Here is a 24279-nt window from a genome sequence, read left to right as displayed (position 1 = left end):
ACAGTGAACCAGCGAATGGAAAATCTCCCTCCTCTCTGTCTCTCCCCTCTCTGTATAACTCTTTTCAATAAACTCATTTTAAATGAACTTTTAAAGATTCATTTTTATTGGAAAGGCAGATTTACAGAGAAGAGAGACAAAGATCGTCCATCCACTGGTTCACTCTCCAAGTGGCTGCACCAGTCGGAGCTGAGCCGATCTGAAGCCAGGAGCCAGGATATTCTCCTAGGTCTTCCATGTGGGTATTGGGTCCCAGGGCTTTGGGCCGTCCTCAACCGCTTTCCAAGGCCACAAGCAGGGAGCTGGATGGGAAGTGGAGCAGCCAGGACGCGGAACGACACCAGTGTGGAATCTCGGCGCATGTGAGGTGAAGATTTAGCCACTGAGCCATTGTTCCAGGCCCCAATAAACCCCCTTTTTTTAAAGTGCCAAATGCACATAAATTTGAATCCTGTTTCCCAAGAACTTATTGAAATTTCTTCATAGATAGGAGAGTAGTGACGAGCACGACCAGCTGGCCGGCTTCTGGGGGACCAGGGAGGGATGGGGGGGAGGGGACTGGATTGTCTGTCGGGTCAGAGGCAGCTCCAGTTTTAGCCCAGGTTCTGACCTCCTCCAGGTTCCCCTCATTCATTTCTGGAAGCTCTCCCTCCTCTCTAAACTGTTCCTCCTGTGTCAACTCTGCCCAGTTCCTGTTCTCAGTCATGCAGGGGGATTTGGGAAGGTCTATGGTAGATGGAATTAAGAGGTGAGCCTAGGGTCCCGGTGCAGTAGCCTAGTGGCTGAAGGCCTCATCTTGTGCATGGCATGCCGGGATCCCATATTGATGCTGGTTCTGATCCCAGCAGCCCCGCTTCCCATCCCACATCCTGCTTGTGGCCTGGGAGACCTGGAAGAGGCTTCAGGCACCTGGCTTCAGATCAGTGCAGTTTCAGCTGTTGTGGCTGCTTGGGGAGTGAATCAAAGGATGGAAGCGCTTCCTCTCTGTCTCTCCTCTTCTCAGTATATCTGACTTTCCAATAAAAATAAAATAATCCTTAAAATAAAAGGTGAGCTTGGATGCAAAAGCAAAACAAAACATAAAACCAACCAACAGCCAAATGCAGTAGCCTAGTGGCTAAAGCCCTCTCCTCAGATGCTCTGGAATCCCATATGGGCACCAGTTCTAATCCTGACTGCTCCACTTCCCATCCAGCTCCCTGTTTGTGGCCTGGGAAGGCAATCGACGATGGCCCAAAGCCCTGGGACCCTGCACCCTCATGGGAGCCCAGAAGAAGCTCCTGCCTTCGGGTTGGCTCAGCTCTGGCCATTGAGGCCGCTTGGGGAGTGAACCAGCTGACAGAAAATCTTTCTGTATCTCCTCTCTGTAACTCTGCCTTTCTAATAAAAATAAATAAATCTTTAAAAAAATACCCAACCAAGTAAAAGCACACCTATGAAACTCATGCATATATGTGTTATGAAAAACCTATGCATGGATTTCAAATTTGTTTTTACACCAAAATAAGCTTATCTTTCAATCCCACTTTCTGTGAATATTTTTTATCTTTAAACTTTTTTTTTTTTTTTTAGATTTTTTTTATTATTATTGGAAAGCTGGATATACAGAGAGGAGGAGAGACAGAGAGGAAGATCTTCCATCCGATGTTTCACTCCCCAAGTGAGCCGCAACGGGCCGGTGCGTGCCAATCCGATGCCAGAAGCCAGGAACCTCTTCCAGGTCTCCCACACGGGTGCAGGGTCCCAAAGCCTTGGGCCGTCCTCGACTGCCTTCCCAGGCCACAAGCAGGGAGCTGGATGGGAAGTGGAGCTACTGGGATTAGAACTGGCGCCCATATGGGATCCCGGGGCTTTCAAGGCGAGGACTTTAGCCGCTAGGCCACGCCACCGGGCCCTAAACTGTTTTTTTATTAAGATAGAATCCCCTGACTTTTAAAATCACTGGGCAGCCAAATGTACACACAATCTACAATAAGCTCTTTGGAACAACGCCTCCCTTTCGCTGGAAGGCATTTGCATATTTTCATGATTTTTTTTTTGTCTTTTCTCTTCCCAGCAACCTGGATTCTTCGTCCCTGGAGCGAGCGACTATCTCCCGCAGGGTCACCAGGAGGAGCGCCCCCACGAGGCGCACCAGGGAGCAGGACGCACACCCGCCTCCCCCCACCCCCAGTCCACCTTCCCACAGGTGCAGCCACTGGTCCTCACAGTGGGCGCCCCCCCCCACCTTCTCTTGCTGTGGCTTTTGCCTTTCTCCATCCCATCTTCCTGATTTGAAAGTTGCATCTCAAGCATAGTCACCATCTTCTTCGGACGTGCCATTGCTGGGCGAGAAAGACAACACCCCGTGGGTGATCCAGCATGGATGCGGAGTGGCACTGCGTGTGTTTTTCTGAGATCTGCCATGGAAAAACAACAAGTGGGTTCACTCTGTCATCTCATGTGGATGCTGGTTTGAGTCTCTGCTGTTCCACTTTCGATCCAGCACCCTGCTGGTGGCCTAGAACAGCGGAGGATGGCTCAAGTGCTAGGGCCTCTGGACCCAAGTGGGAAGACCCAAAGAAGCTCCTGGCTTCTGACTGGCCCAGTTTTACCCACAAGGTCATTTGAGGAATGAACCAGAGGATGGCAGATCTCTCTCTCTCTCTTTCCTCTCTTGCTCTGTAACCTTGCCTTTCAATTAAAAGAAACAAAACAAAAACAAATTTAATCAGCTCCTTTCAACCTCGTAGGTGGGTAGCAACAGAGTGCCCAAGCACTTGGGCCATCCTTCACTCTTCTTCCAGGCACATTAGCAGGGAGCTAGACTGGATGTGGAGCAGCCGGGACTTGAATCATGCTTGTGGTAACTGTCCGTAGGTCCCCCTACTCACACACATACTATTACTGGTAGAAAAACACTGAATTATCCTCCTCCTCCTCTTTCTTTGTGAAGATCTATTTCTTTGAAACAGAGTTGCAGAGAGAGAGGGAGAGAAAGGGATCTTCCATTATTGGTTCACTCCCCAACTGGCTGTAATGGCCGGGGTTGAGCCAGACCAAAGCCAGCATCCTGGGACTCCATTCAGGTCTCCTACTGGGTGCAGGGGCCCAAGCACTTGGGCCATTTTCTGCTGCCTTCCCAGGTGCATTAGCAGGGAGCTGGATTAGAAGTAGAGCACCTGGGGTTTGAAGTGGAACCCCAGTGGGATGCCTGTACAGCAGGTGGCTTCTTAACCTGGTCTGCCAGAGTGCCAGTCCCTGAAATTCACCTACAGACAAGAAACAGCTTCATGATTAATTGTAGGGCAATGGAAGAGCTTCCTCTTCCGTTGGGGGGCAGGTTATGTCAGGGATTAAATCAATGTCCTTGTCCAGAAAGGTTTTGGGGAGTTAATGGAGGGTGGGTAACTAAGGCATAACCAGGCAAAACAAAGTGACAAATCATGGCAGGTGCAAGGGAAAAGAGGGGAAAGGTCAGGCTTGGCAGCGTGGCCTAGTGGCTAAGGTCCTCGCCTTGATCCCATATGGCCACTGGTTCTAATCCCGGCAGCTCCACTTCCTCTCTATCTCTCCTCCTCTCAGTATATCTGACTTTGTAATAAAAATAAAATAAATCTTTAAAAAAAGAAAAGAAAAAAAAAAGAGGGGAAAGGTCCTTGGAGTGTGTGCCTTGACACATCGTCCCTTTACACGTTATGATGCCTGCTGAAGTGTCATGGGTGGTGTCACTTGTTGTGACCACAGACCTTCAGAGAACTCTTAAGTTTAGCTATGCCACTGCTAGGAGTCATGTCTGCTCAGGCTCCATGAGAAGATTGTCTATTTCAGGTTCCATCAGTTCAATCCAGTTTTATCAAGGACACTCGAAAGACAACTCAGCAAAGGTTTGTTTTTTTTTCTTTATCATTGGAGACAATTATTATGCTATTATGGGATTGAAGTTACTGTGCAACAGACAGGGACAGGACTGTTTTGGGCTGTGATGTTAGGCAGCTTGGGGAAGTTTGTTGTGAGGCAAGGGGGGAGGAGTCCTTTGCTGTCCATGGTTTTACTGTTACTGAAAATGTTGATACAAGGACCATGAGCAAAAGATGCTCCTTTTATAGGAAGTTCCAGGAAGATACAATCCAAAATTACTAACTTACCTCTGTAACAGTAATGGGGACGAGCTAGTGGTACCGAGGTGCAGCGGGTGAAGCCACTGCTTGGGACACCCTCCCATTTCAGGAGCACTTGAGATTGAGTCTTGCTTTTTGCTTCCCATCTGTTAGTTTTTCTATGCACCTGCAGCCAAGTGCCGTCTTCATGATAAGGTATCTGCAAGCCAAAATGCCAGACACAGCAAGGTGCTGAGGAGGTCCTTTATTCCAGCAGGGTAGGAATGGAAGTGGGGGTGGAGGGGGAGAGAACAAGAAGGGAGACATCTCCTGCCATGGTGGCAGGATGGGGAGGTGGGGAGGCTGCCAGGGCAGGGGGAGGGGCAAGATGGAGGAGGACTGGGGAGAGCCAGGTGAGTGAGGAAGGTGTGAGTGTGGGGAATTGGTTGGGAGGGGCTGCAGGTGGGCCCCAGGGATTGGTGATAGGAGATGATCACAGGTGACTGTCACAGATGATTGGTAAGCCGGCAGGGAGGAAGAGGAGGGTCACAAGAGACTTGGGGGTGGGGTTCTCAGGTAAAACCACGAAGCTACATCTCATTGGTAGACAACTGGAATGGCACGGATTTCGCGAGCTGTGGGAAATCGGGGAAGCAGATACAAAATGGCTGAGGCCTTCAGGGCTTATGTTTGTGTCACTTCTCACACCATCCAGCTGCTTGCTAATGTACCTGGGAGCAGAAGTTGGCCCCAGTACTTGAGTTCCTACATGTGGGGAGACACTGGGCTTCTGGCTCCAGCCTCACCCAGCCCTGGCTCTTCAAGGGATTTCAAGAGTGAGCTGGCAAATGGGAAGCCTCTCTCTCCTTTTCTGTCAATCTTTTTTTTTTTTTTAATATTTATTTATTTTTATTGGAGAGACACATTTACAAAGGGAGGAGATACAGAAAGATCTTCCATCTGCTGGTTCACGCCCCACACGGCCACAATGGCCAGAGCTGAGCAACCAGGAGTCTCTTCCGGGTCTCCAATGTAGGTGCAGGGTCCTAAGGCTTTGGGCTGCCCTGGACTGCTTTCCCAGACCACAAGCAGGGAGCAGGATGGGAAGCGGGGCCGTCGGGATTAGAACTGGTGTCCATGTGAAATCCTGGTGCATGCAAGGTGAGGACTTTAGCCACTAGGCTATCACACCGGGCCCTCTGTCAATCTTTCAAGTAAGGAAATACCTGTTAAGATAATATCAAATAAGACCTTGAGGGATTAGTCAACTCAAGCTGCCTTAACAAAATACATTGTAGCTTAAACCACAGAAATGTGTTTCCTCACAGTCCTGGAGTCTAAAATCCAAGGTCAAGGTGTTGAGGAATTTACTCTCCCCCATGGTCTCTCTCGCATTGGCTTGTAACACGGCTATATTCTCGCTGTGTCCTACAAAAGGTAGAAACTGTCTCATCAACAGATGATGGATCAACAACATGAACTCAATGCCTATGGGGAACTAGCATTCAGTCACAGACAGGAATCACATTGTGAAATACGTGACAACAAGAAAGAAGCTAAGCATGCTGTGCCCAGTGCAACAAACCAGATGCCAGTTCCACTCACAGGGCACATCCAGAAGAGGAGAGTTTGCAGGGACTGGAAGCTGTATAGCCAAAGCACCCGGAAGATGGAGGGAGCCGTTTCTCACTGTCCATGTGGACAAGCCTGGCTTCAACAGGTCATCTGCAGAGGATTCCTTCACACCCACTCTGTTGCAAAGTAGACTTTTTCTTTTTTTCCCCCTTCTTCGGGGCTGTTGGATGTACTGACAACACCAGGGAATGGTTTTCACTTCTGCAATTCCCGTGCACTTTAGAAGCACTGAGGAAGGGATTGGTGGGTCTCTAACGCCTTATCTGTTTGCAGCTGATAACAAGCCAGAGTCCTCTCCCTACCCCCAAGGGGAACTCACCTTCCACTGGCTTCCAGGCAGTCCCTGCAAGCAGCAAGCGGGGAGACTTGTAGCAGGCAAACGGCAGCAGCTCATCTGCAGTGAGACCCAACAAACTCTGTGTCAATGAGCTAAACCTGGACCGCCGAGCCCCTGGTGGAGAGCAAGTGACAGGGTGTGAAAAATAGGTTATTGGTGGTGTTATCATCCTGTCCCTCCTCTGGCTGACTTCAGATCTTAAACAAACAGGCAGAGATAGAGCATGGGGGTGGGGAAGAAGAGCGGAGGGGGCTGGCTCTTGCCTCCTGTCTTGCAAGCAAGATACTGCTTTTCCCTTCTCCCAGAGTTTCCATTTAGAAGGTGCACGTTTTTCAGCAGCTTCATATGTAGGATAAATAAAACAATATCTAGGATTGGCTTTTAAAGCCTCCAAGAGAAAGGAGTGGGAGGTGAACATAACTGAAGTTAGATTGACAAAGGCTGATTGGTTCCTTTTGAGCTCAAGAGTCTTGACACTGTTCTCCCAGCTTTCAAGCAGGTAAGGAAATGTCCATTTGCATATAATTTTAAAACACCAACAATGGGAGAAAAGGGTTGGACATTAGATATTACTTTAAAAAACTTTAGTATTACCAGAAGCTTTGGTCTTAGTGTCCTGGAATGTATCCAGTTGTTCTTTTTAAACAGGGTTGAGGTCTCTTTATTTATTTATTTTTATTTAAAAGGAAAAGTCACAGAGAGAAGGAGAAACAAAGATCTTCCATCCACTGTTTCACTCCTCAAGTGGCTACAATTGCCAGTGCTTAGCCAACCCAAAGCCAGGAGTCAGGAGCTTCTTCTGGGTCTTCCACATGGGTGGGCCATCCTCAACTGCTTTCCCAGGCCACAAGCAAGGAGCTGGATGGGAAGTGGAGCAGCCGAGATACAAATTGGTGCCCAGGGGATCCCAGAGCATGCAAGGGGAGGACTTAAGCCACTAGGTTACCGTGCTGGGCCCCATACCTTAAGTTTAAAGCACATTTCTCATGACTCCTCCTAAAAATATTTGATGAAGCTCTGAGATGTGACCCTTCTGTGTGTCTTAGTCTGCTGGTCCCAATCCTGGCCTGACAGCTCATACCAGACCCACCATCAGATCCCTTCCTTGGCACGGAGCTGGATAGGAATGGAGCAGCCAGGACATGAGCCACCTAACCATAGCAGTGTCACAGGCTGCAGCTTCGCCTGCCACTGTGTACTCACTGAAACTCCTGAATAAATCTCACATTAAAAGGTTAAAGAAATGAAATCGGGGTCTGGTGTGATAGCCTAGTGGCTCAAGTCCTCGCCTTGCATTCACGGAGATCCCATATGGGTGCCGGCTCCACTTCCCATCCAGCTCCCTGTTTGCGGCCTGGGAAGGCAGTGAAGGACGACCTGATGCCTTGGAACCCTGCACCCGTGTGAGTGAACTGAAGAATCTCCTGGCTCCTGGCTTCAGAATGGCTCAGCTTGGATCGTTTGAGACCATTTGGGGAGTGAACCAACGGACAGAAGATCTTCCTTTCTGTCTCTCCTCCTCTCTGTATTGCTACCTTTCTAATAAAAATAAATAAATTAAAAAAAAAACATGAAATCGGTACCAAAGAGAAAATGCTGTATACCTAGAAGTGAAGTTTTCCGCTAAAATCACAGAATGCCATTTGCAGCATTGAGTGTTGAAGCGTGCCCTCCAGTGCAGCCCTCCAGTGCAGGGAGCAGAGCCGGGTCTCACTGCACGCGTCATGAGAGAAAGTGAGACCTTGGGGAGCGCCAGACGAAAACTCCGATCCCTCCGCTCCTGGATTCAGCACCTGCTGCCCAGACAGCTACACGCACAGGTGCGGTTCTGGCTGCGCTTCTCGCTTCTCCCCGTAGGAATTGTGGCACTCACATTTTCCTCTTAGCCTCAGATTCCCACTCTATGAATGTCTACCCCAGGGGAGGCTGCATTAGACAGACACAGAGCCAGGTCCCGTCTGTGGCGGCAAGGTTGCATCTCCCGCTAACGCCTACTCCTGCTGGGGACCCCAGGCTGCTGCTTGTGTCGCACGCTATACCCGCCTAGCCCTGGGAGTAGGCAACAGCGCGACCTCCATTCGCCTATGAATGTTTTGTTCAATGTAGGGTTTTGTTTCTTTTCAGTGAGAGAATGGCTTGCATTCTTGGTCACTAGTCAGAGCAGGGTTGGGCCACTCCTGCTGCTGTCAACTCCAGGAACAGACCCAGGATGTGGGGAGGAGACGAAAGGGCGGGGGAGGGAGGGACTCAGCCCGAGTCTCCACCTCCCAGCTGGCTCTCACTAACGGACAGTCTTCTCCCTGGATCCTGCCTGTCACAGCAGGAGCTTTGCACAGCAGAACCCAGCAGATGGAGGCAGACCGCAGGCCACGCGCGTGCAGTGTGTCCCCGACGCTGTGTCCCGAATGAGGGGATTCCACGGTCTGCAGTGAGCACACCTGGAGATACCGAGACCGTGCAGACTCCTTGCAAGCGGATCGTCAAGTGGCTGGGAATAGACTCCGTGAACCGCCAGGTGTGCCGTGGGAATGACTGGGCGACTGCGGGTCAGGTAAGGCGGGATGTCTTCCAGGTATGAGCCCCGGGGAACGGAGGGTTAAAACCGTAAAGAGCAAAGAAGGCGCATCCGCTTCCTTTCAAGAACCAAGTGTGGAATCTAAGCTGCCACCACATTAATCAAAATACACATAAAGTGATAATAAAGCATCCATTTTAATTGCTGTTGTGTGGAATCATGCCTTTGTATACTTAGGGTGGCATATTTCTACATTCATAAATTTCTGCTTATCCTACTTAGTTTGCTAAGTTGTATCTAATTGTAAGTCAGAATTGAGAGAGATTTTCTGTTCCTTTGGTCAGCAGAAGTGGAGCAGCCAGAACTCAAACCCTCACTCACAGGTATGTGCAAGTCGCCAGGAGGCGGTTTAAGCCAGCGCGCTACAAAGCCAGTCCCATACTAGTTCTATTTTCCTTTGATTACTCCAGGCTTCTCTTGGTGATCGGTTTGACATCCCAGCTCATTCTCCCGGGCAAAAGTAAGGAACCTTTGATTCCCACTCTCGGGTTTGCCTGCCTGCCAGCTTTCTCCAATCGTTACCAGTTTCGTGTGTTCTATTTCTTGGAAAGGCTACCAAAGAGAGAGGCACAAAGTGGCGGTCAACAGCAGCGCGGCCCCGGCGCCAGAGCTTGCCTGGCGCAATTGGACGGGCGGAGCAGCAGGCGAACCGAGTACGCGCGTGTGGGGTTGGAAGCTGGAGGACCCCGGCCCATACTCTCGGGCGTTGGCGGAGCGTAAGTCTCTGAGAGGGCCCCAAGACTTCTGGGGATGCCCCACCCCTCGCCCCGGCCTCGAAGTGTAGGACGTGGGGAAAAAAACAAGAGAGGGGGAGATTATATCGAGCAACAGACGTTGGACCCCATGAGAGGGTGTGTCACCTCTGGATCAAGGCGCACCGCGGCGTAATAAACACTTCACGGCGAGGTGTTTACTCTGGCTCCTCAGGAACGCTGGCTTCTCACAAAACGGCTCCTTTCTATAGCGGCTCCAGCCGCGGAGACGTCCAGGTGTTCCCAACAAATGTCCCGGCGCAGATAACGCGCGACGCCGGCTCCTCCGGGCTGCGGCTCCAGGCAGTCGCCGGGAACGCACGTTTAGGCGCCGTTTCTCCTGTGGGTGGTCCCTCCTGGGAGTCCTGTTTTTCATCACTGTCAGGGGAGTCCTCTGGCTGGCCTTTAGCATGTGAAAGAAAGGAAGGATTACCCCAAGGGCAGTACTGACCCGCTTGCACCCCTGGGTGTTTGCTTTTCGCTCCTCCACGAACCAGCCGGGCCTTGCCTGAGCAAACACGCTCTGCAGGCGGCTGATTGGAGTCTGTCCTCCTCCGCCCCACACTCCCTCTGGAATCCCCGAGGGAGGGCGCGGGGTGCTGGGCGTGCGGCTGCCGCCTTTGACCCTTCCCTTGGGTTCGCCCGCAGGTGCGCCCCCGCGGCTGCGCTGCTGTCAGAACGGCGGCACTTGCGTGCTGGGCAGCTTCTGCGTCTGTCCGGCGCACTTCACCGGCCGTCACTGCGAGCATGACCAGAGACACAGGTGGGCTCTGGGAGGCGCGGGACTGGGGGCGCAAGAGTCGGGGTGGGGAGCGTGGGCAGCGCTGGGGTAAGCGCAAGATCCAGAGGTGGATAGACGCAGTGAGGATCCTCCCCAGCACTGACTTGGGTCTCCTCCGGCAGTGATTGCGGTTCCCTGGAGCACGGCGCTTGGACCCTCCGCGGCTGCCGCCTCTGCAGGTGCTTGTTCGGGTCCCTGCACTGTCTCCGCCGCCAGACGCTGGGCCGCTGTGGTAAGAGACGGTTCTTTCTCTGTGCGGGGCGTGGGGGGGGGATGTGAAGGGGGTAGGGTGGGGGGAGATTCCTACTGGAGCCGGCTCGCTTCATTAATAGCTCCTTAGTCACGCTCCTGTGAATTCCGAGGTTCCCCTAGGCTGAATCCCAAAAGTGAATTGCTTGTGTTCCCTGGGCTTTTTTCTCTTCCCAGATCTGAAGGACTTTCTCTCTGCACACGTCACTGGCCTGAGGGCATCTTTCCTGCTGAGCTTGCTGCTGCTGCTGCTGCTTTGCTACTTTGTGCAATGACACCCTTGAGGGGACACAAACTCCCTCCTGGTGAGGCTAGGATCAGCCCTTAGCCACGCAGAAGCTCCCTCTGCTCGTTTGCAAACAGTACTTCTGACACCTTGGACGAATGCTTTCAGTGCGTAGTAAACAGGCACACCAAAGCCCCTTTCATTCCTCCCTGGGAATTGAGATCTGTGGGTGGAGACATGCATATTGCTGCCCCCTCTTCCTGGGTCTGCTCTCAAGATTTTCCAGCAGATTCTAGTGGGTCTGGCCAGCCTTGAGGGGATGTGGCCACGTGCCACATGTCAGCCCCTCTCTGCACAACCTGGTCTCCCAGCCCTTGGAAGAAAGCCTCTGAAGGTTGCAATGTCCCATCTCATTTGTCTAGTTGCTGGTCTCCGAAGCCTTGGGGGTAGGAGGACAGGGCCCCAGGTGTGAAAGAGAAAGAGCAGCTGGAAGAACTGGGACCTGGAGGGTGAGCAGGGGAGGGACCACAACTGGAACAGATGTTCTGGAATCTTCCTCCTTTGCCCCGCGGTCAGCACCTTCCTGGTGCTTATGGCATCACTCCCAAAGCAGGAGTGTCTAGGAGTTTGGGGCTTTGGCTCAGTAAGTGAAGCCTCTACTTGCAATGCTGCCCATCCTGTATCAGAGCACTGGTTCAAGTCCCTTTGCTTTTTTTTTTTTTTTTAATTGGAAAATCATATATACAGAAAGGAGGAGAGACAGAGGAAGATCTTCTGTTGGTTCACTCCGCAAGTGGCCTCAAACGGTTAGAGATGAGCCCATCTGAAGACAGGAGCCAGGAACTTCTTCCAGGTCTCCCATGTGGGTGCAGGATCCCAAGGCTTTGGGCCATCCTCGACTGCTTTTCTAGGCCACAAGCAGGAAGCTGAATGGGAAGTGGGGCCACATGAACTGGCGCCAATATAGGATCTTAGCACGTGCAAGGAGAGGACTTGAGCCATTAGGCTGCTGCGCTGGGCCCAAGTTCCTTTGCTTCTAAGACAGCTTCCTGCTAATGTGCCAGAGAAAGCAGTGGAGGATGGCACAAAAGTTTGGGCCCCTGCCACCTGTATGGGAGAGTCAGATGGAATTTCTGGCTCCTGGCTGCATCCTGGCCCAGGCTTGACTGTTGCAGCCATTTGGGGAGTGAGTCCGCAGATGGAAAATCTGTCTCTCTTGGCTCTACCTCTTGGCTCTCTGTCACTGTGTCTTTCAGGTCAGTAAAGATTCTCAGACTTTTGGACTCCTTCTGCACATAGGATTCATTCATCCCTCTGGGAGCCCTCACACTGCATCCCACTGCTGGTTCACTGCCCAAATGACCTAAACAGCTAGGGTTGGGCCAAGCTGAAGCCAGGAGCCTGGAACTCCATCAAGGTTTTCCACGTGGACGGCAGGGGTCCACATACTTAAACTATATTTCACTACCTTCCCAGTCACATTAGCAGGGAACTGAATCAGAAGCAGAGTCAGTTGGGACTGCAGTATGGGATCTGACATTACAAGTGGTGATTTAACCTACTGTGCCGGGATGCTGGCCCCTCTCTTCTCTCACCCTCTACCCCTTAAAAAAGAAGATTTGAAAAACAGAATTACAAAGAGGGAGAAAGAGCTTCCATTCATGGGTTGCTTTCCAAAATTGCCACAATGATCTGGGTTGGGCCAGGTCAATACCAGGAACCATGAACATCATTTGGATCTCCCATGTGGTTGCTGGGACCCAAGCACTTGGGCCATCCTATGCTGCTTTCCCAGCTCCACTGAAAGTGGAGTGCTCATACGGGATGCTGGTGCTGCAGGCAACAGGCTAACCTGTTGAGCCACAGTGCTGGGCCCCTCAGTGGATCCGTTAAACCCATTAACTACAGACATCCATCTTGGTTGTACCATATCTTGGCTGCTATGACTAGTGCTTCCCAAAACAGAGTGCTGATTGCTCATCAACGTGCCAATTTCATTTCCTTCACACCTACCAAGAAGTTGTTAGATCATAGGAGAATGGTACTTTTTGAGAAGCTCCTATCCTGCTCCTTGTTCGTGTTAACAGCCATTGTCCTCATGGTTTGTGCCTTGGATCCCATTCCCTAACTGCATAATGAGACTGAGCTCCCCTGTCCCCACTCCCAACCCCACGCCTGTGTATCTGTTGCCTGTTTGTATACCTTGTGTTGAGAAATTTCTCTGCACTTCATTTGCTCTTTTTTCCCCCTTGCATTGGGATATTTGTGGTGTGCTTTTATGAGTTTTTGCTGTTGTGTTGAATTGCCTAGGCTTGGGACATCCCCAGCACCCAAAAATAAACATTTTATCCTTGCATCTCTGAGTCCCTGGCAGATGTAGGGTGGGTTGGGGTGGAAAAGGGGGCTGTCTCAGTGGGGGTGATATTTCTGCCTCTGGGAGCAGTCCAGGGGAGCCCATCTGTAGAACAACCAGAAGACACAGAAAGAATGACAGGTGCAAGGGATCACAATGATATGTTCTCCCCTCCTTCTGCACACTGGGCTGTTCCCTGCAGCATTCTTACCAGGTAGCTGTGAATTGACTCCTATTTCACAGAGAAGGAAATAAAGCAAAGAAGAGGGTGAGGCTAATCACAGCCTGCTCACCTGAGGCTGAGCCCTACACTGTGCCAGTACATCTCGTCCCTTCCAACTTCGTCACCACCATCTGTGTCACACACCAAGCTGGATGTCCCAGTGCCTGGGAGCCTGACCTTTAGTGTTTTGCTTTGATCTCGGGTCTTTCTCTAGGTTTTTAGGAGAACTTGGTCTGCCAGGGCCCTGCTCCCAAGAAGAATGCAAGCTGCTGCTCTCCACCACAGGGACCCACGTGCAGCTCAGAGTGTGTGGCCACTTTAGAGTGCTCCACAAGAATCTCAGACTAGAATGATGGGTCTCCTCTGTACTCTGTCTCTCTCTCTCTCTCTCTTGCGCGCACACACACACACACGGTCACATTGACTGGGTCCACCTTCCATGCTTGGGGAGGGGAGTCCACCATGGCCAGCACCCTCCTGCCTGGCCCCAATTGCTCAGCCCCAGCTGCTCCCAGAATAGCCAGGTCACAGCCTCACAGCCTCACAGTCCTGGTTCCTCTTGCCCTTTTCCTTCTCTGCAGGCTGACCAGAACTTGGTCCCATGTGTGGGATGCTCATTGTCCACCTGCTGGGAGCCAGTCAGGCAGGTGTGGGCACCCTTCTGGAGAGGCCAGTGACTGCCCAACATAGGCTGTAGGGGCTTGCGTGTCTCAGGCATGCACACCCTGGGGCTGCAGCCCAGCCCTGAGATGCAGAAGTCCAAGGACACATGAGTCCATGCATGCAGGTATCCATCCATGAGTTGCATTCCACGCTGTGGCTCTTCTCAGACTGCCCAGCCTGCCACCCCTGTGGAGGACCATATTGTGACATCATCACCCATGGCAGGTGCAGAACCAGGGACCTGAGATACGGTAGCCTGTGCACCTGCAGGGAAACACGGGATGCAAGGTGGCATACTGCCACCTGGGCACTATAGCATGGCCAGCTCCAGTCCAGCTCAGCTTGGGACATGGTGCAGAGCCAAGGCAGAGAGCAGCACATGCCAGGGACTTGGGGGCTGTGACACGGAAGTGAGAAGCTTCTTGAGTGAGTTTATTTCTACTGACCTCTTATGGACAGGAAGACCCCGAGATGGAGCCAGATGTGCAGGCACAGGGATCAGGGCAGAGGCTTCTGGAGAGGTGGGGCCAGCCTGTCACTGGCTCTGGAGGAGAATCAGCAGCAGCAGAATGGGAGATGACAGCAGCACCAGGAAGATCCTGGGCCTGTGCACTGCACCCGCATCATCCTCATCAGGAATAGGGATATTAGTCATGACAGGGGGTTTTGTCCTCCTAGGAGGGCGAGTGCGTTTGGTGGTTGAGGTGCTGAGGGTTGTAGTTGGCTTGGGGGTGGGTGGGGCCCATTGCTGCTTTTCTTCTATCCACCTGGCATAGTGGTGGACCTTTGTGAAGACACTGGGTTTGAGGGGAGCGTGGCATTGCCCGCCCCAGCTAGCTATGCCAAACGCAAACCACTGATTTCGTATGACGCAGGACAATGGGCTGCCAATGTCTCCCTGGGGAGAGAGAGATGGTGAACAGTATTAATAAGGGTGGGAGTGAGGTGAGGGTGGGGAGGGCTCTTCTCCTGCTTTGCATGTGTGACAGAACAACCAGGCAATCAGGCATCTCCTTTGTCTATGTGAGCGAATGTCAGCAACACCGGGAGAAATGCCCAGGGATCACATGTGCAGGGACCACAGAAAGATACAGAGAGGATCCAACCCCACAGCCTAGTTCCACAGACTGCTGCAACCTGTGAGAAAACACAGGGCAGCTGTTCTCCACATCCCCACCCAAGAGAAAGGAGGCAAAGCCTGGGTCCCATGCCATGGGTGAGTGATCAGCTGGGAGGTGCAGCCCATGGTTTAGTCCTCAGCCCAGCGTTGTCCCAACCTGTGCCTTTGCTGCTGACATCATAAGGTCTCTAGTGCCTCCTCAACCTCCTGACTGAGCTTCTTTATATTCTGTCCTGGGCTGGTGGATGTCTTGAGGTGTGGGTCTCCAGATGTGGCTGGGCAGGAGGTGGGAGGTGTTCACCGCTACTACCATGGAAGACCCCATCTCATGATGATAATGGGCACAAGAAAGCCCAGCACAACAGCCCTGCTCTGAGTACGGTTTGTACCAGCAGGCAGTGAACTTGCAGTGGACCAAAAAAAAAAAAAAAAAAAGTGGAATGATGGTGTGAGTGCAAATTGGCACTGCCAAGGTGAAGGACTGCCTGGATGAGTGGAACTGCACAGCCAGCGTCATCATGACGGCAGTGGGAATGACTGTACACTAGCACCCCCATCCACACCCACATGGGATGCTTGGGGTTGTGCTACTGCAGTGAGCTCAGATGACAATGCTCCAGCGCCAACAGCCCTGTGTGTTTGCATGATGGACTATGATGCAGCCATGGAAAGGCACAGCAGGAGGCACACCGTGGGACTGGTACAGAAGCCAGGCAGATCCTGCATCTTGTGTGTTGACATTCAGTGTAGACACTCAGAGGTCTGGGCAGGGCTCTTTGGGGGGAGGTGACTGAGAGGAACTGGATTTTTGCGGGGCCCATTGGTTGCTTGCTTCATTAGGGTGTTGAAGCTTTTTGTAGAAGGCTTGGAAGCTCTGCCATACCTTAAGAGTCCTGTGTAAAGACACAAGATGCTAATGGCATGGAGCAGAATGCTGTAAGAGAGTGGGTAATAGCATCCTTGGGCTGGGCTGGGTAGGAGGAAGTTGGGGCTTGAACTATGTCCAGAGGTAACAAGCACACAAGACATAGGGTGGCTGATCCCTACCAGCCTCACTTACTGCACAAATGGACTTTGCAGTAGTATTATGTTGGGCACATATATTATCTGGCCGATAACTCAAATTCCTGTTTGCTGGCTGGCCTCGGGGGAAAGCTTCCTGGCATTGTCGGTCACTTAATAACAGTGTGTGGCCCATTTGCAGCCGGAAGGGTGCAGGTAGAAAATCTGCAAGAGGAGACATATGTGAGAGAGGTTGGACTCACCCTTCCCCTTCTGGCAACTGTTTGCCATTAAGAAACTTCCACATCAGCACACAGGGCTGTAGAAGGCCTCTCTGAGGATTGCTGGGCCCAGGAGAGGCAATGGGGGTACCAAGGTGCAGGGCATGCCATGCCATGGGAAGAATGGGGATGCAGACCAGGTTGCCCGCCTGGGCATGGGAGTTGAGGAGATGAGGAAGAGGCGGTACAAGCATTACAGGCCCAGAGCAGGCAGGCAGGGTGTGGGGTTGGATTTCATCCTATGCACAGCAGGAAACAACCACAGGGCTTCTCTGAGCTCCCAGTAACCACTGTGCTGGCTGAGTGTGCTCAGAACTGGCACAAGAAGCAATGGATGCTGGCCGACCTGGGCTAGCTGTAGTACCAGCAGAGCTGACAGGGACCATGTGGGATTACCAGATGACAGCTATGACTGGCCCTGTGCAGGAATGAGTGGCCTCTGGACACGTGGACTGTGATTCCAAAAGCCACCCACAGGTTCTTCCTGGGTCCACTTGGGGCAGCACAGGGTGACAAGATGGTTCCCTCCTGTGCCACTAGTGCTTGCTGTGTGTGGGCTCACACTCATTAGACTCCAGCAATGGACACACAAGGGCTACTGAAGATCAGGTCTTTGGCTGCTGTCAGCTGCTCCTTGCCCTAACGGCTTCTCCAGCTCTGACCTGACTTGGAGCTGTGACTCTACACTCGGCGCTGCCTTGGGGAATCCTCCTGGCCCTTGTGCTGGCTCTTGTGCTTAGTGAGGAAGTGTCCCTCTCAGCTGTGCCAGTGACTGGGCAGTGTGACTGACACTGGGGCTTGGGAGCAGGGATGCTAATGCTGGCCTAAGCATCAAAGAAATTCTGCTTCACAATTGGTCATGGAGATCTGCCAGCTCGTGAGCTTCCTGATCATGCCAACATCACCTGCTACTCTTGTTTAATCACAATGGTATTATACCACCTCTCTTCTCCCCATACAGACCACCCTCCCATATTCCCTGTAGTGCTGATCACTCACCAGTTTCACTGATCTTCCCCCATCCAGTCATAAAGCAGACAGAGTTTAAGTCAATTTGAAGTGTCCTGTTTGGCAAGCAGATAGGCTTGATGTGATAAGAGAAAACTACATGATCTGCAAGGTGCATCATGCTGATGTCACATGCTTTGGGAAATTCCCGGTTGTAAGCTTCATGGACAAATAACCCGTCGACTCTTATCCTCATGCCGAATTCGTTGGGTGAGCCCAGTTCAGTGTACCCTAGCCAGATGGTATAGTCCGATACGTTTCGTGACCTGTTTGTGGGGTGATCCTCTCAGTCCTGGGTTATCCTCCAAAATATTCATTGTTCCCTTTCCCTCCCTCCCACCAGGGCTTGACCTGCAAGCCAGAGTATTGGTTTCCTTCTGGTCAGGACAATTCTTCTACGTGGCCTCTCCCCGTAAGCTCCGATGAGAGCCATGAGCATTTTTATTGCCATAAACATTAGAGGGAGTAGTTGTGGGCCTGTATTACCATTCTGGAAAGATGGAGATTCAGCTCATCTCCAGCTCTGAGCTGACCTCCCAGCCCCATGGAGGTCACATGCCTCTGCTACCTCTTCCTGGGATCTCACTCACCCTCTGCCCCCAAACTCGCCCCCACTGTGCACACGCACTCCTCTGGCCTTCTGGGGAAATGTATGGACACCAGGTTTCCTTGTCTCTGGAACCCAAGGATTCAGCTAGAGAGCCCACTGGGGTTATGGTGGGCAGTAGTCCACACCATGGCACCTGCCAGCAGTACCATATCTCAGAGCAAGCTTCCAAGGACAAGGAGAAGACAGCAGCCACCCCTGCTTTCCTACCACCTTGCCCAGCAGCTACTTGTGCTAAGGGCAAAGACGCACCTTTGTACACAGCTTCCAGCAGAGACCACCCAGCGGTGGTTGATGAGGAAAGCTCCACAGACGTGCTCATTCTTGTAAACCAAACTGGCTTGCCACGGCCACTGTCCTGGTAATGCTCCTAAGCCACCCACCATCTTCCCAATATTGAAACTGTTCTTCCCGCATACTGTGGGGACAACATTAGCAATGAGCTCCCTCCGGACCCGGTCTCTGTTCCCAAGCTGAAATGACAGAGCTCACGTGCAGGGGGGAGCACACCAGCTCCACCCTACAGAGGTCCACCACCAGGTGGCCAGGGCCAGCCTCCCTGTGCCCTGAGAGCATGACAGGAGCTGAGGGCTGACAGCAGGGACACCACTGTGGCCCCATCCATCAGCTATATGCAGGAACCATGCAGGTGAAGAGGAGGTGAGGGTCCCTGTCAATAGCAGAGAGAGAAAGCTCAGCCTTTGGCTTGAGTTTCCAGATCCAATGGGAAGGGATCTGTGGTTGAGGGAGGGGAGAGGAGGTTTGGGGCACAGGGGATCTGGGTGAAATCTGGGTCCCCACAGCTGGTCTCCATCCACTCACCTGAGGGCTATTGGAGACACATATGGTCCTGCTGAGGTTCTCCTGCTTAATCCCCGGGGGAGGAGGAGAGGTGGAAGCGGGAGAGTTGGGGATCCAGGGCCGACACTCCTCCCATGGTCTCCATGGGTCCCTGCCCACTTACCCGCAGACAAGTTCTGGGCACTTAGCGGTGGGAGGCACAGCCAGAGCAGGAGGGCAGCCAGTGCGCAGGCCCCTTGCCGGCCCAGCCCTGAGCGCCCCCTCCTGCTGCCTCCCATCCTGCCCGCTGGCTTCTCCTCGCCCAATGAAACGCCCAGTGTGCTCGCGGTCAACAGCGCGTCATGGAGAAACTGCCTCTGTGAGGTCGGTGATTATTCTGGACGCCCTAGAAAGAGTGAGAGAAATCCCCCAGCCATGGTGAGGTCAATGTGCTAGACCACCCTGCTCGGCAGGCAGAAATCAGGGCTGGGAGCCCCCAGGCTGATGGCAGCGGAATGACCTTAGGGGCTTCTGGCTTAGAGGGCCCCAGAGTAGTGTTTGACTTGGAATTAGATGATGTTGGGGCAGTTATGGCGTGTGCCCAGGGATGTACAGCCGCAGTCAGCTGATAGAGATGTCATCTCCTCCCATCGTTTCCATTTCCTTCTTAGACCCACAACCTCATTGGCAACTGCCAGCTCACGAGCTTCCACAGCGTCATGTAAGAACCCCATGTAGCCCTCCCAGACCTCGCGGCATCCCACACTCAGCCAGGGACAGCCGTCAACAGCGCGGTTCCCAGATTCTCTTTCTGTTGTAGTGCTGCCTCACCACCCTAACCCCACACGTTGGGAGTCCATCTTCCCCACAGTACAGTCTTGTGCTCTTGGTGCCTTGAATCTGCGTGGATGAGCCTCCTGGCCGGATCCCTCTTTCCTGAGCTCCAGTCTTCCCTGCAGTTCAGTTAAAGACATTCTCACAGAAGGGATGGAGAGAAAACACTACTACCTCTTAGCTATCCTTTTGTCGCTCCCCCCTCCCCCCAAACATTTAGTTACTTTCGTTGGGAAGGCAGATCAGATATACAGAGAAGGCGAGATGGAGGAAGATATTTCATGCAGGAATGGAATGATAGTATAGTGGCTGGAGTCTTGCGTTACATGTGAAGGGATACCATAGGGGCGCCGGTTTGTGTCCGTGCCACACTGCTTCTCATCCAGCTTTCTGCTTGTGGCCTGGGAAAGCAACGCAGAATGGCCTAAAACCTTGGAACCCTGCACTTTTGTCAGTGATCGGAAGTTAACTCCTGGCTGCTGGCTTAAGATTGGCTCAGCTCCAGCCGTTCTGGCCATTTGAGGAGTGCATCAGTGGGCAAAAGATCTTCTTCTCTGCCTTCCTTCCTCTCTGTATATCTGATTGTCCAATAGTAAATAAATAAATACATCTAAAAAATTTTTTTAGCCACTGGTTCACTCTCCAAATGACTGCAATGGCCAAAGCTGAGCATATCCAAAGCCAGGAGCCTGGAGCATCATACTGGTCTCTCATGAAAGTGCAGGGTCCCAAGGCTTTGGGCCGTCCTCTACTGCTTTGCCTGGCCCCAGGCGGGGAGGTTAGTGGGAAGTGGAGCAGCTGAGTGACGACCTGACATTCACATGGGATTCTTGTGCTTGCAAGGTGAGGATTTAGCCATTGGGCTTTCATCTGGGCCCCATTTTTGTTTCTTAAAATATATTTTAAAACTATTTGAAAAGCGAAGCAAGAGAATTAACAAAAAAAAAAAAAAAAAAGAGAGAGAGAGAGAGAGAGAGAGAATGAGAGTCAAACAAAGCTGGGAGTCAGCTTCCAAAACACCAATCTTTACACAACAAGCCCTAACTAGCTATAGCACCCATAGGAATAGGATTAGCAAACCACAAGGTGGTAGCGCTTCTCAACACTGATGGTCAGAATAAAAAAAGGCCAGAAGGAAACGAGCAAGCAAGAAAACTTTAGGGGGAATTGAAATAGGTCATCTTCAAAAACGCAAGGAGGGCATCAAAATTTAACATAGAATTTTACTTAAAAAGAAACAGAACATTGCAGTTTGAGGGGAAAAAATGGTTCATCCAACAATTACATGAAAAACTCCATGAGCTCAGGAATTTCTCTTGCAGGTATTCACAGCAGAGCCTTGGAAATATTGTTCACAATAGCCAGGAGGTGCATGCCAGTCAGATATGTAAAATGCACAAATGGGTACCAAACAGGTGGTGCAATAACATGTATTCAGTGACTTAAAAAAATCTATTTCCTTGAAATGCAGAGTTACAGAGAGGCAGAGGCAAAAGGAGAGAAAGAGAGAGAGAGAGAGAGAGAATTCTTCCAATTGCTGGTCTTATCCTGCAATGAGCATAACAGCTGAGGCTAGGCCAGGTAGAATCCAGGAGTCCAGGGATTCTTTTTTTTTTTTTTATTAAATTTATTCATTAATTACATTGTGTTGTAATTACATAGAATCTGGGATTCTCCCCCCCACCCTCCCCCCATGGTGGGTTCCTCCACCCCGCTGCATAACCATAGTTCAAGTTCAGTTGAAATTCCCTCCCTGCAAGAATTTGCCAAGCATAGAGTCCAACATCCCATAGTCCAGACAAGTCCAGGAGTCCAGGGATTCTTCCGGGTCTTCCACATGAGTGCAGGGACCAAAGTGTCTCCTGCTGCTCTCTGAGGCACATTAGCAACATGAACTGTGGAGCAGCCTGAATTCTATCCTACATCATATGGGATGCTGGTTCTGCAGGTAGCAGTAACGACCCATAAATTCTCTCTTGAAAAGAGTGAAACTCTGGGACATGACAGAGCATGACTGGACATTTGTCAAATACTGTTTGTCTCCATGTGTGTGAGACCCACAGCTAATGAGGCTTGAGGAGGCCAGGGACGGACAGAAGTTGGGCAGTTCCCTTGGTGCTCCCAATGTGGGAGAAGGAGAATGTTGTGGAAGTGGGTGGTGGAAGCTGGGATTCAGGGACCCTGCCATCCATCTTCTGAGCTCCATGAGGACAATATGCCAATGACAGGGAGGTGATGAGCATGGTGATGCTGGTGATGCTGGTGCTGATGGTAAGGATGATGTTGACTGTGGTGATGAGGATAGTGAAGATGACCGTGTTGTTCATTTTGAAATGGTGATGATGATGACTACAATGGTGAATAAGGAGCACAGAGTTTTTGTAAAATGCTGCTGCTACTAGGGCTAGGTGAAGTAGCCTAGTGGCTAAAGTCCTCACCTTGCATGCCCCAGGATCCCATATAGTTATCAGTTCTAATCCTGGTGGCCCTGCTTCCCATCCAGCTCCCTGCTTGTGGTCTGGGAAAGCAGTGGAGGACAATCCAAGGCCTTGGGACCCTAAACCTATGTGGGAGACCTGGAGAGTCTTCTGACTCCTGTATTTGATTTGGTGCAGCTCTGGCTTTTGTAGCCACTTGGGGAGTGAAACATCAGATGGAAGATCTTCCTCTCTGTCTCTCCTCCACTCTGTGTATGACTTTCCAATTAAAAAACTCCTGCTGCTGCTGGTGGAGGATGGTGGCCATGATGATGTGGAGATGGTGAGAATGTTGCTGTTGGTGTCATGGATGACTATGACAGGGATGGTGATGAAGGGGATGACAGTGTGGGTAACCATGACCCTGGGATTGTGATGGCAGTGAAGCAGAGAAGGAAGATGCTGACAAGAGGAGGAGGAGGAGGGTTTTGGTGATGACACTGGAGCTGGTGATGGTGAGGAATAGAGGAGGACGGTGATGAAGGAGAATGTGATGATAATGAAGAAGATGACATGGCACATTGGTGAATAAGATAGTGAAGGTGAGGAGGAGAATGGCAGGACAATGGTGATGATGGTGATGATGAAGTCTATGATGATAGCCAACAAGAGTATGATATGGGGATGACCATGCTCTTGAGTAAGATAATGAGGAGGAAGATGTGGACAGAGAGGAAGATGATGAGTGAGGTGGAAGCAGCACAGCACTGGGAGTGAGACCAGCCTTGCTTTAGTCACTTACTTACCAATCGACCTTGGAGAAATCAATGGCCCCATGGGCACCTGTCCCTGCTTTGTCAGCAAGGCTCCTGAGGCTGCACTGATGGGCTTTGAGGTACCTGGTACCCAGTGGTTACTATGTTCAGTCCTGTGCTTCCCCTACTTTCCCCAACTGTTGAGGGGTAGTGAGCACCAACCCATTACTCTTGGCCATAACCGTGCACCCTGGGACAGACAGGGCTAATGAGGGCAAGACTGAAGCCAGCAGCATCAGTGAGGTGGGACTAGGGGTGACATTGAGCCTCTAGCCTCGGCTCTGGGAGGGCCAGGGCACTCCGCCATCTGATCAACTCTCTCCACTGGGCCTTGGATAGTGATGTCTGTGAGGACATCCACAGAGGTGTTAGGAGGTCGGGCAGGGAGTGCAGCCCAGGCAGAGGGGGCTAGGCAGGTGTGCTCTGCATCCCAGAGTCTTTCAGCACCCCAGTGTACCCCATCATCTTCATCACAGAGCAGGCTGGGTGTGCTGGCTACTGAGGTGCACTGCAGTGTCTCTCACCAATGTTTCCACAGTCCTCAGAGAAGGGCCAGGTCCTGAGCTGGGTGGGTGAGGGGCTCTCCAGAGGACCAGGAGGGGTGGTACACATGTGTGGATGGGAAGGTCCAATCTGGGACCAGCTCCTTGCTTCTCCCGGGCTGTGAGTATGGTGGATTTCATCCCAGCCTCTGGGCCCCAGACCTGGGCTTTGGGAAGAGCCAGTGTGTGGGAGAACAGGTAGGAAAGAAGCTCCTTTTGGGGGAAGCAGCATCAGGACTGATGCTTTGTCATCCCAAGCCCTGGACAGGCCAGACGAGTCAAGTCACTGGACTGCCACTACATAGCTAAGGACGAGGGGCAGAGTCAGATTTCCCCTGGAGTCCATGAGTCAGGCTGCAGGTTCAGATCCAACTATGCAGGTTCAGATGCGACTGCAGTGGCCCAAGTGGTGCCAAAGGATTTTGAAATCCAACACAAGACCTCTCACCCCTTGTCTCTCTTGCACCCTTTTCTCAGGAAGACTCCCCTGGCAATCTTTGGGGTGGAAGCAGCCCCAAGGCAGTCCATCTGCCGATGGACCTGCAGGCTCAGAGCAAGTGGCAGGTGTGAGGGCTCATGGGGATTGACATTTCCCTGGGCAGTATCTCACTAGGTCAGTGTGAATGGGCTGGTATTTCACAGAGGAGGCAAGTGGAGCACAGTGAGGTGGGCGGGGCTTGTCATAGCTTGCTTGCCTGAGCTTCTTCATCTGAGCCCTAGCTCGATGCTGTACCAGCACCCCAGGACTCCCCACTGTCTACATCACAGACCCAGCTGGGTGTCCCAGCTGCTTGGGTGCTTGACCTTGAGTCTCTCGCTTTTGGTCTCTGATCTTTTCCTCAGCTCCTGAAAGGTCTTTGCCAACAGGATGGATTCCCCCCAGCCCAAAGCGACCCATCTGAATCACCGAGACTGAGACTGGTTCCTGGGTACCACAGGCTGGCCAGCCGCAGTCCAGAACAGCAGTAGGACACTGTGCATGCCCAGGGCTGTCGCAGCT

At 51.9% G+C, this 24279-nt stretch overlaps 1 protein-coding gene across 1 annotated transcript; it reads left to right on the top strand.

Annotated features, from left to right (window-relative positions):
- Positions 1 to 9590: 9590 nt before the first annotated feature.
- Positions 9591 to 10827, top strand: LOC131480297 (cryptic protein-like; the record flags this gene model as incomplete). The annotated part of the gene is made up of 4 exons (XM_058664185.1): positions 9591 to 9720; positions 10027 to 10141; positions 10282 to 10391; positions 10586 to 10827. Coding segments are annotated over 4 exons (453 nt in total), but the record flags the coding sequence as incomplete, so codon positions are not given.
- Positions 10828 to 24279: the final 13452 nt, after the last annotated feature.

Source organism: Ochotona princeps, chromosome 5 (assembly GCF_030435755.1).
Source record: "Ochotona princeps isolate mOchPri1 chromosome 5, mOchPri1.hap1, whole genome shotgun sequence".
Lineage (NCBI taxonomy): Eukaryota > Metazoa > Chordata > Mammalia > Lagomorpha > Ochotonidae > Ochotona > Ochotona princeps.
The sequence above is the reverse complement of the archived record's forward strand: the minus strand, read 5'-3'. Positions and strand labels throughout refer to the sequence as shown.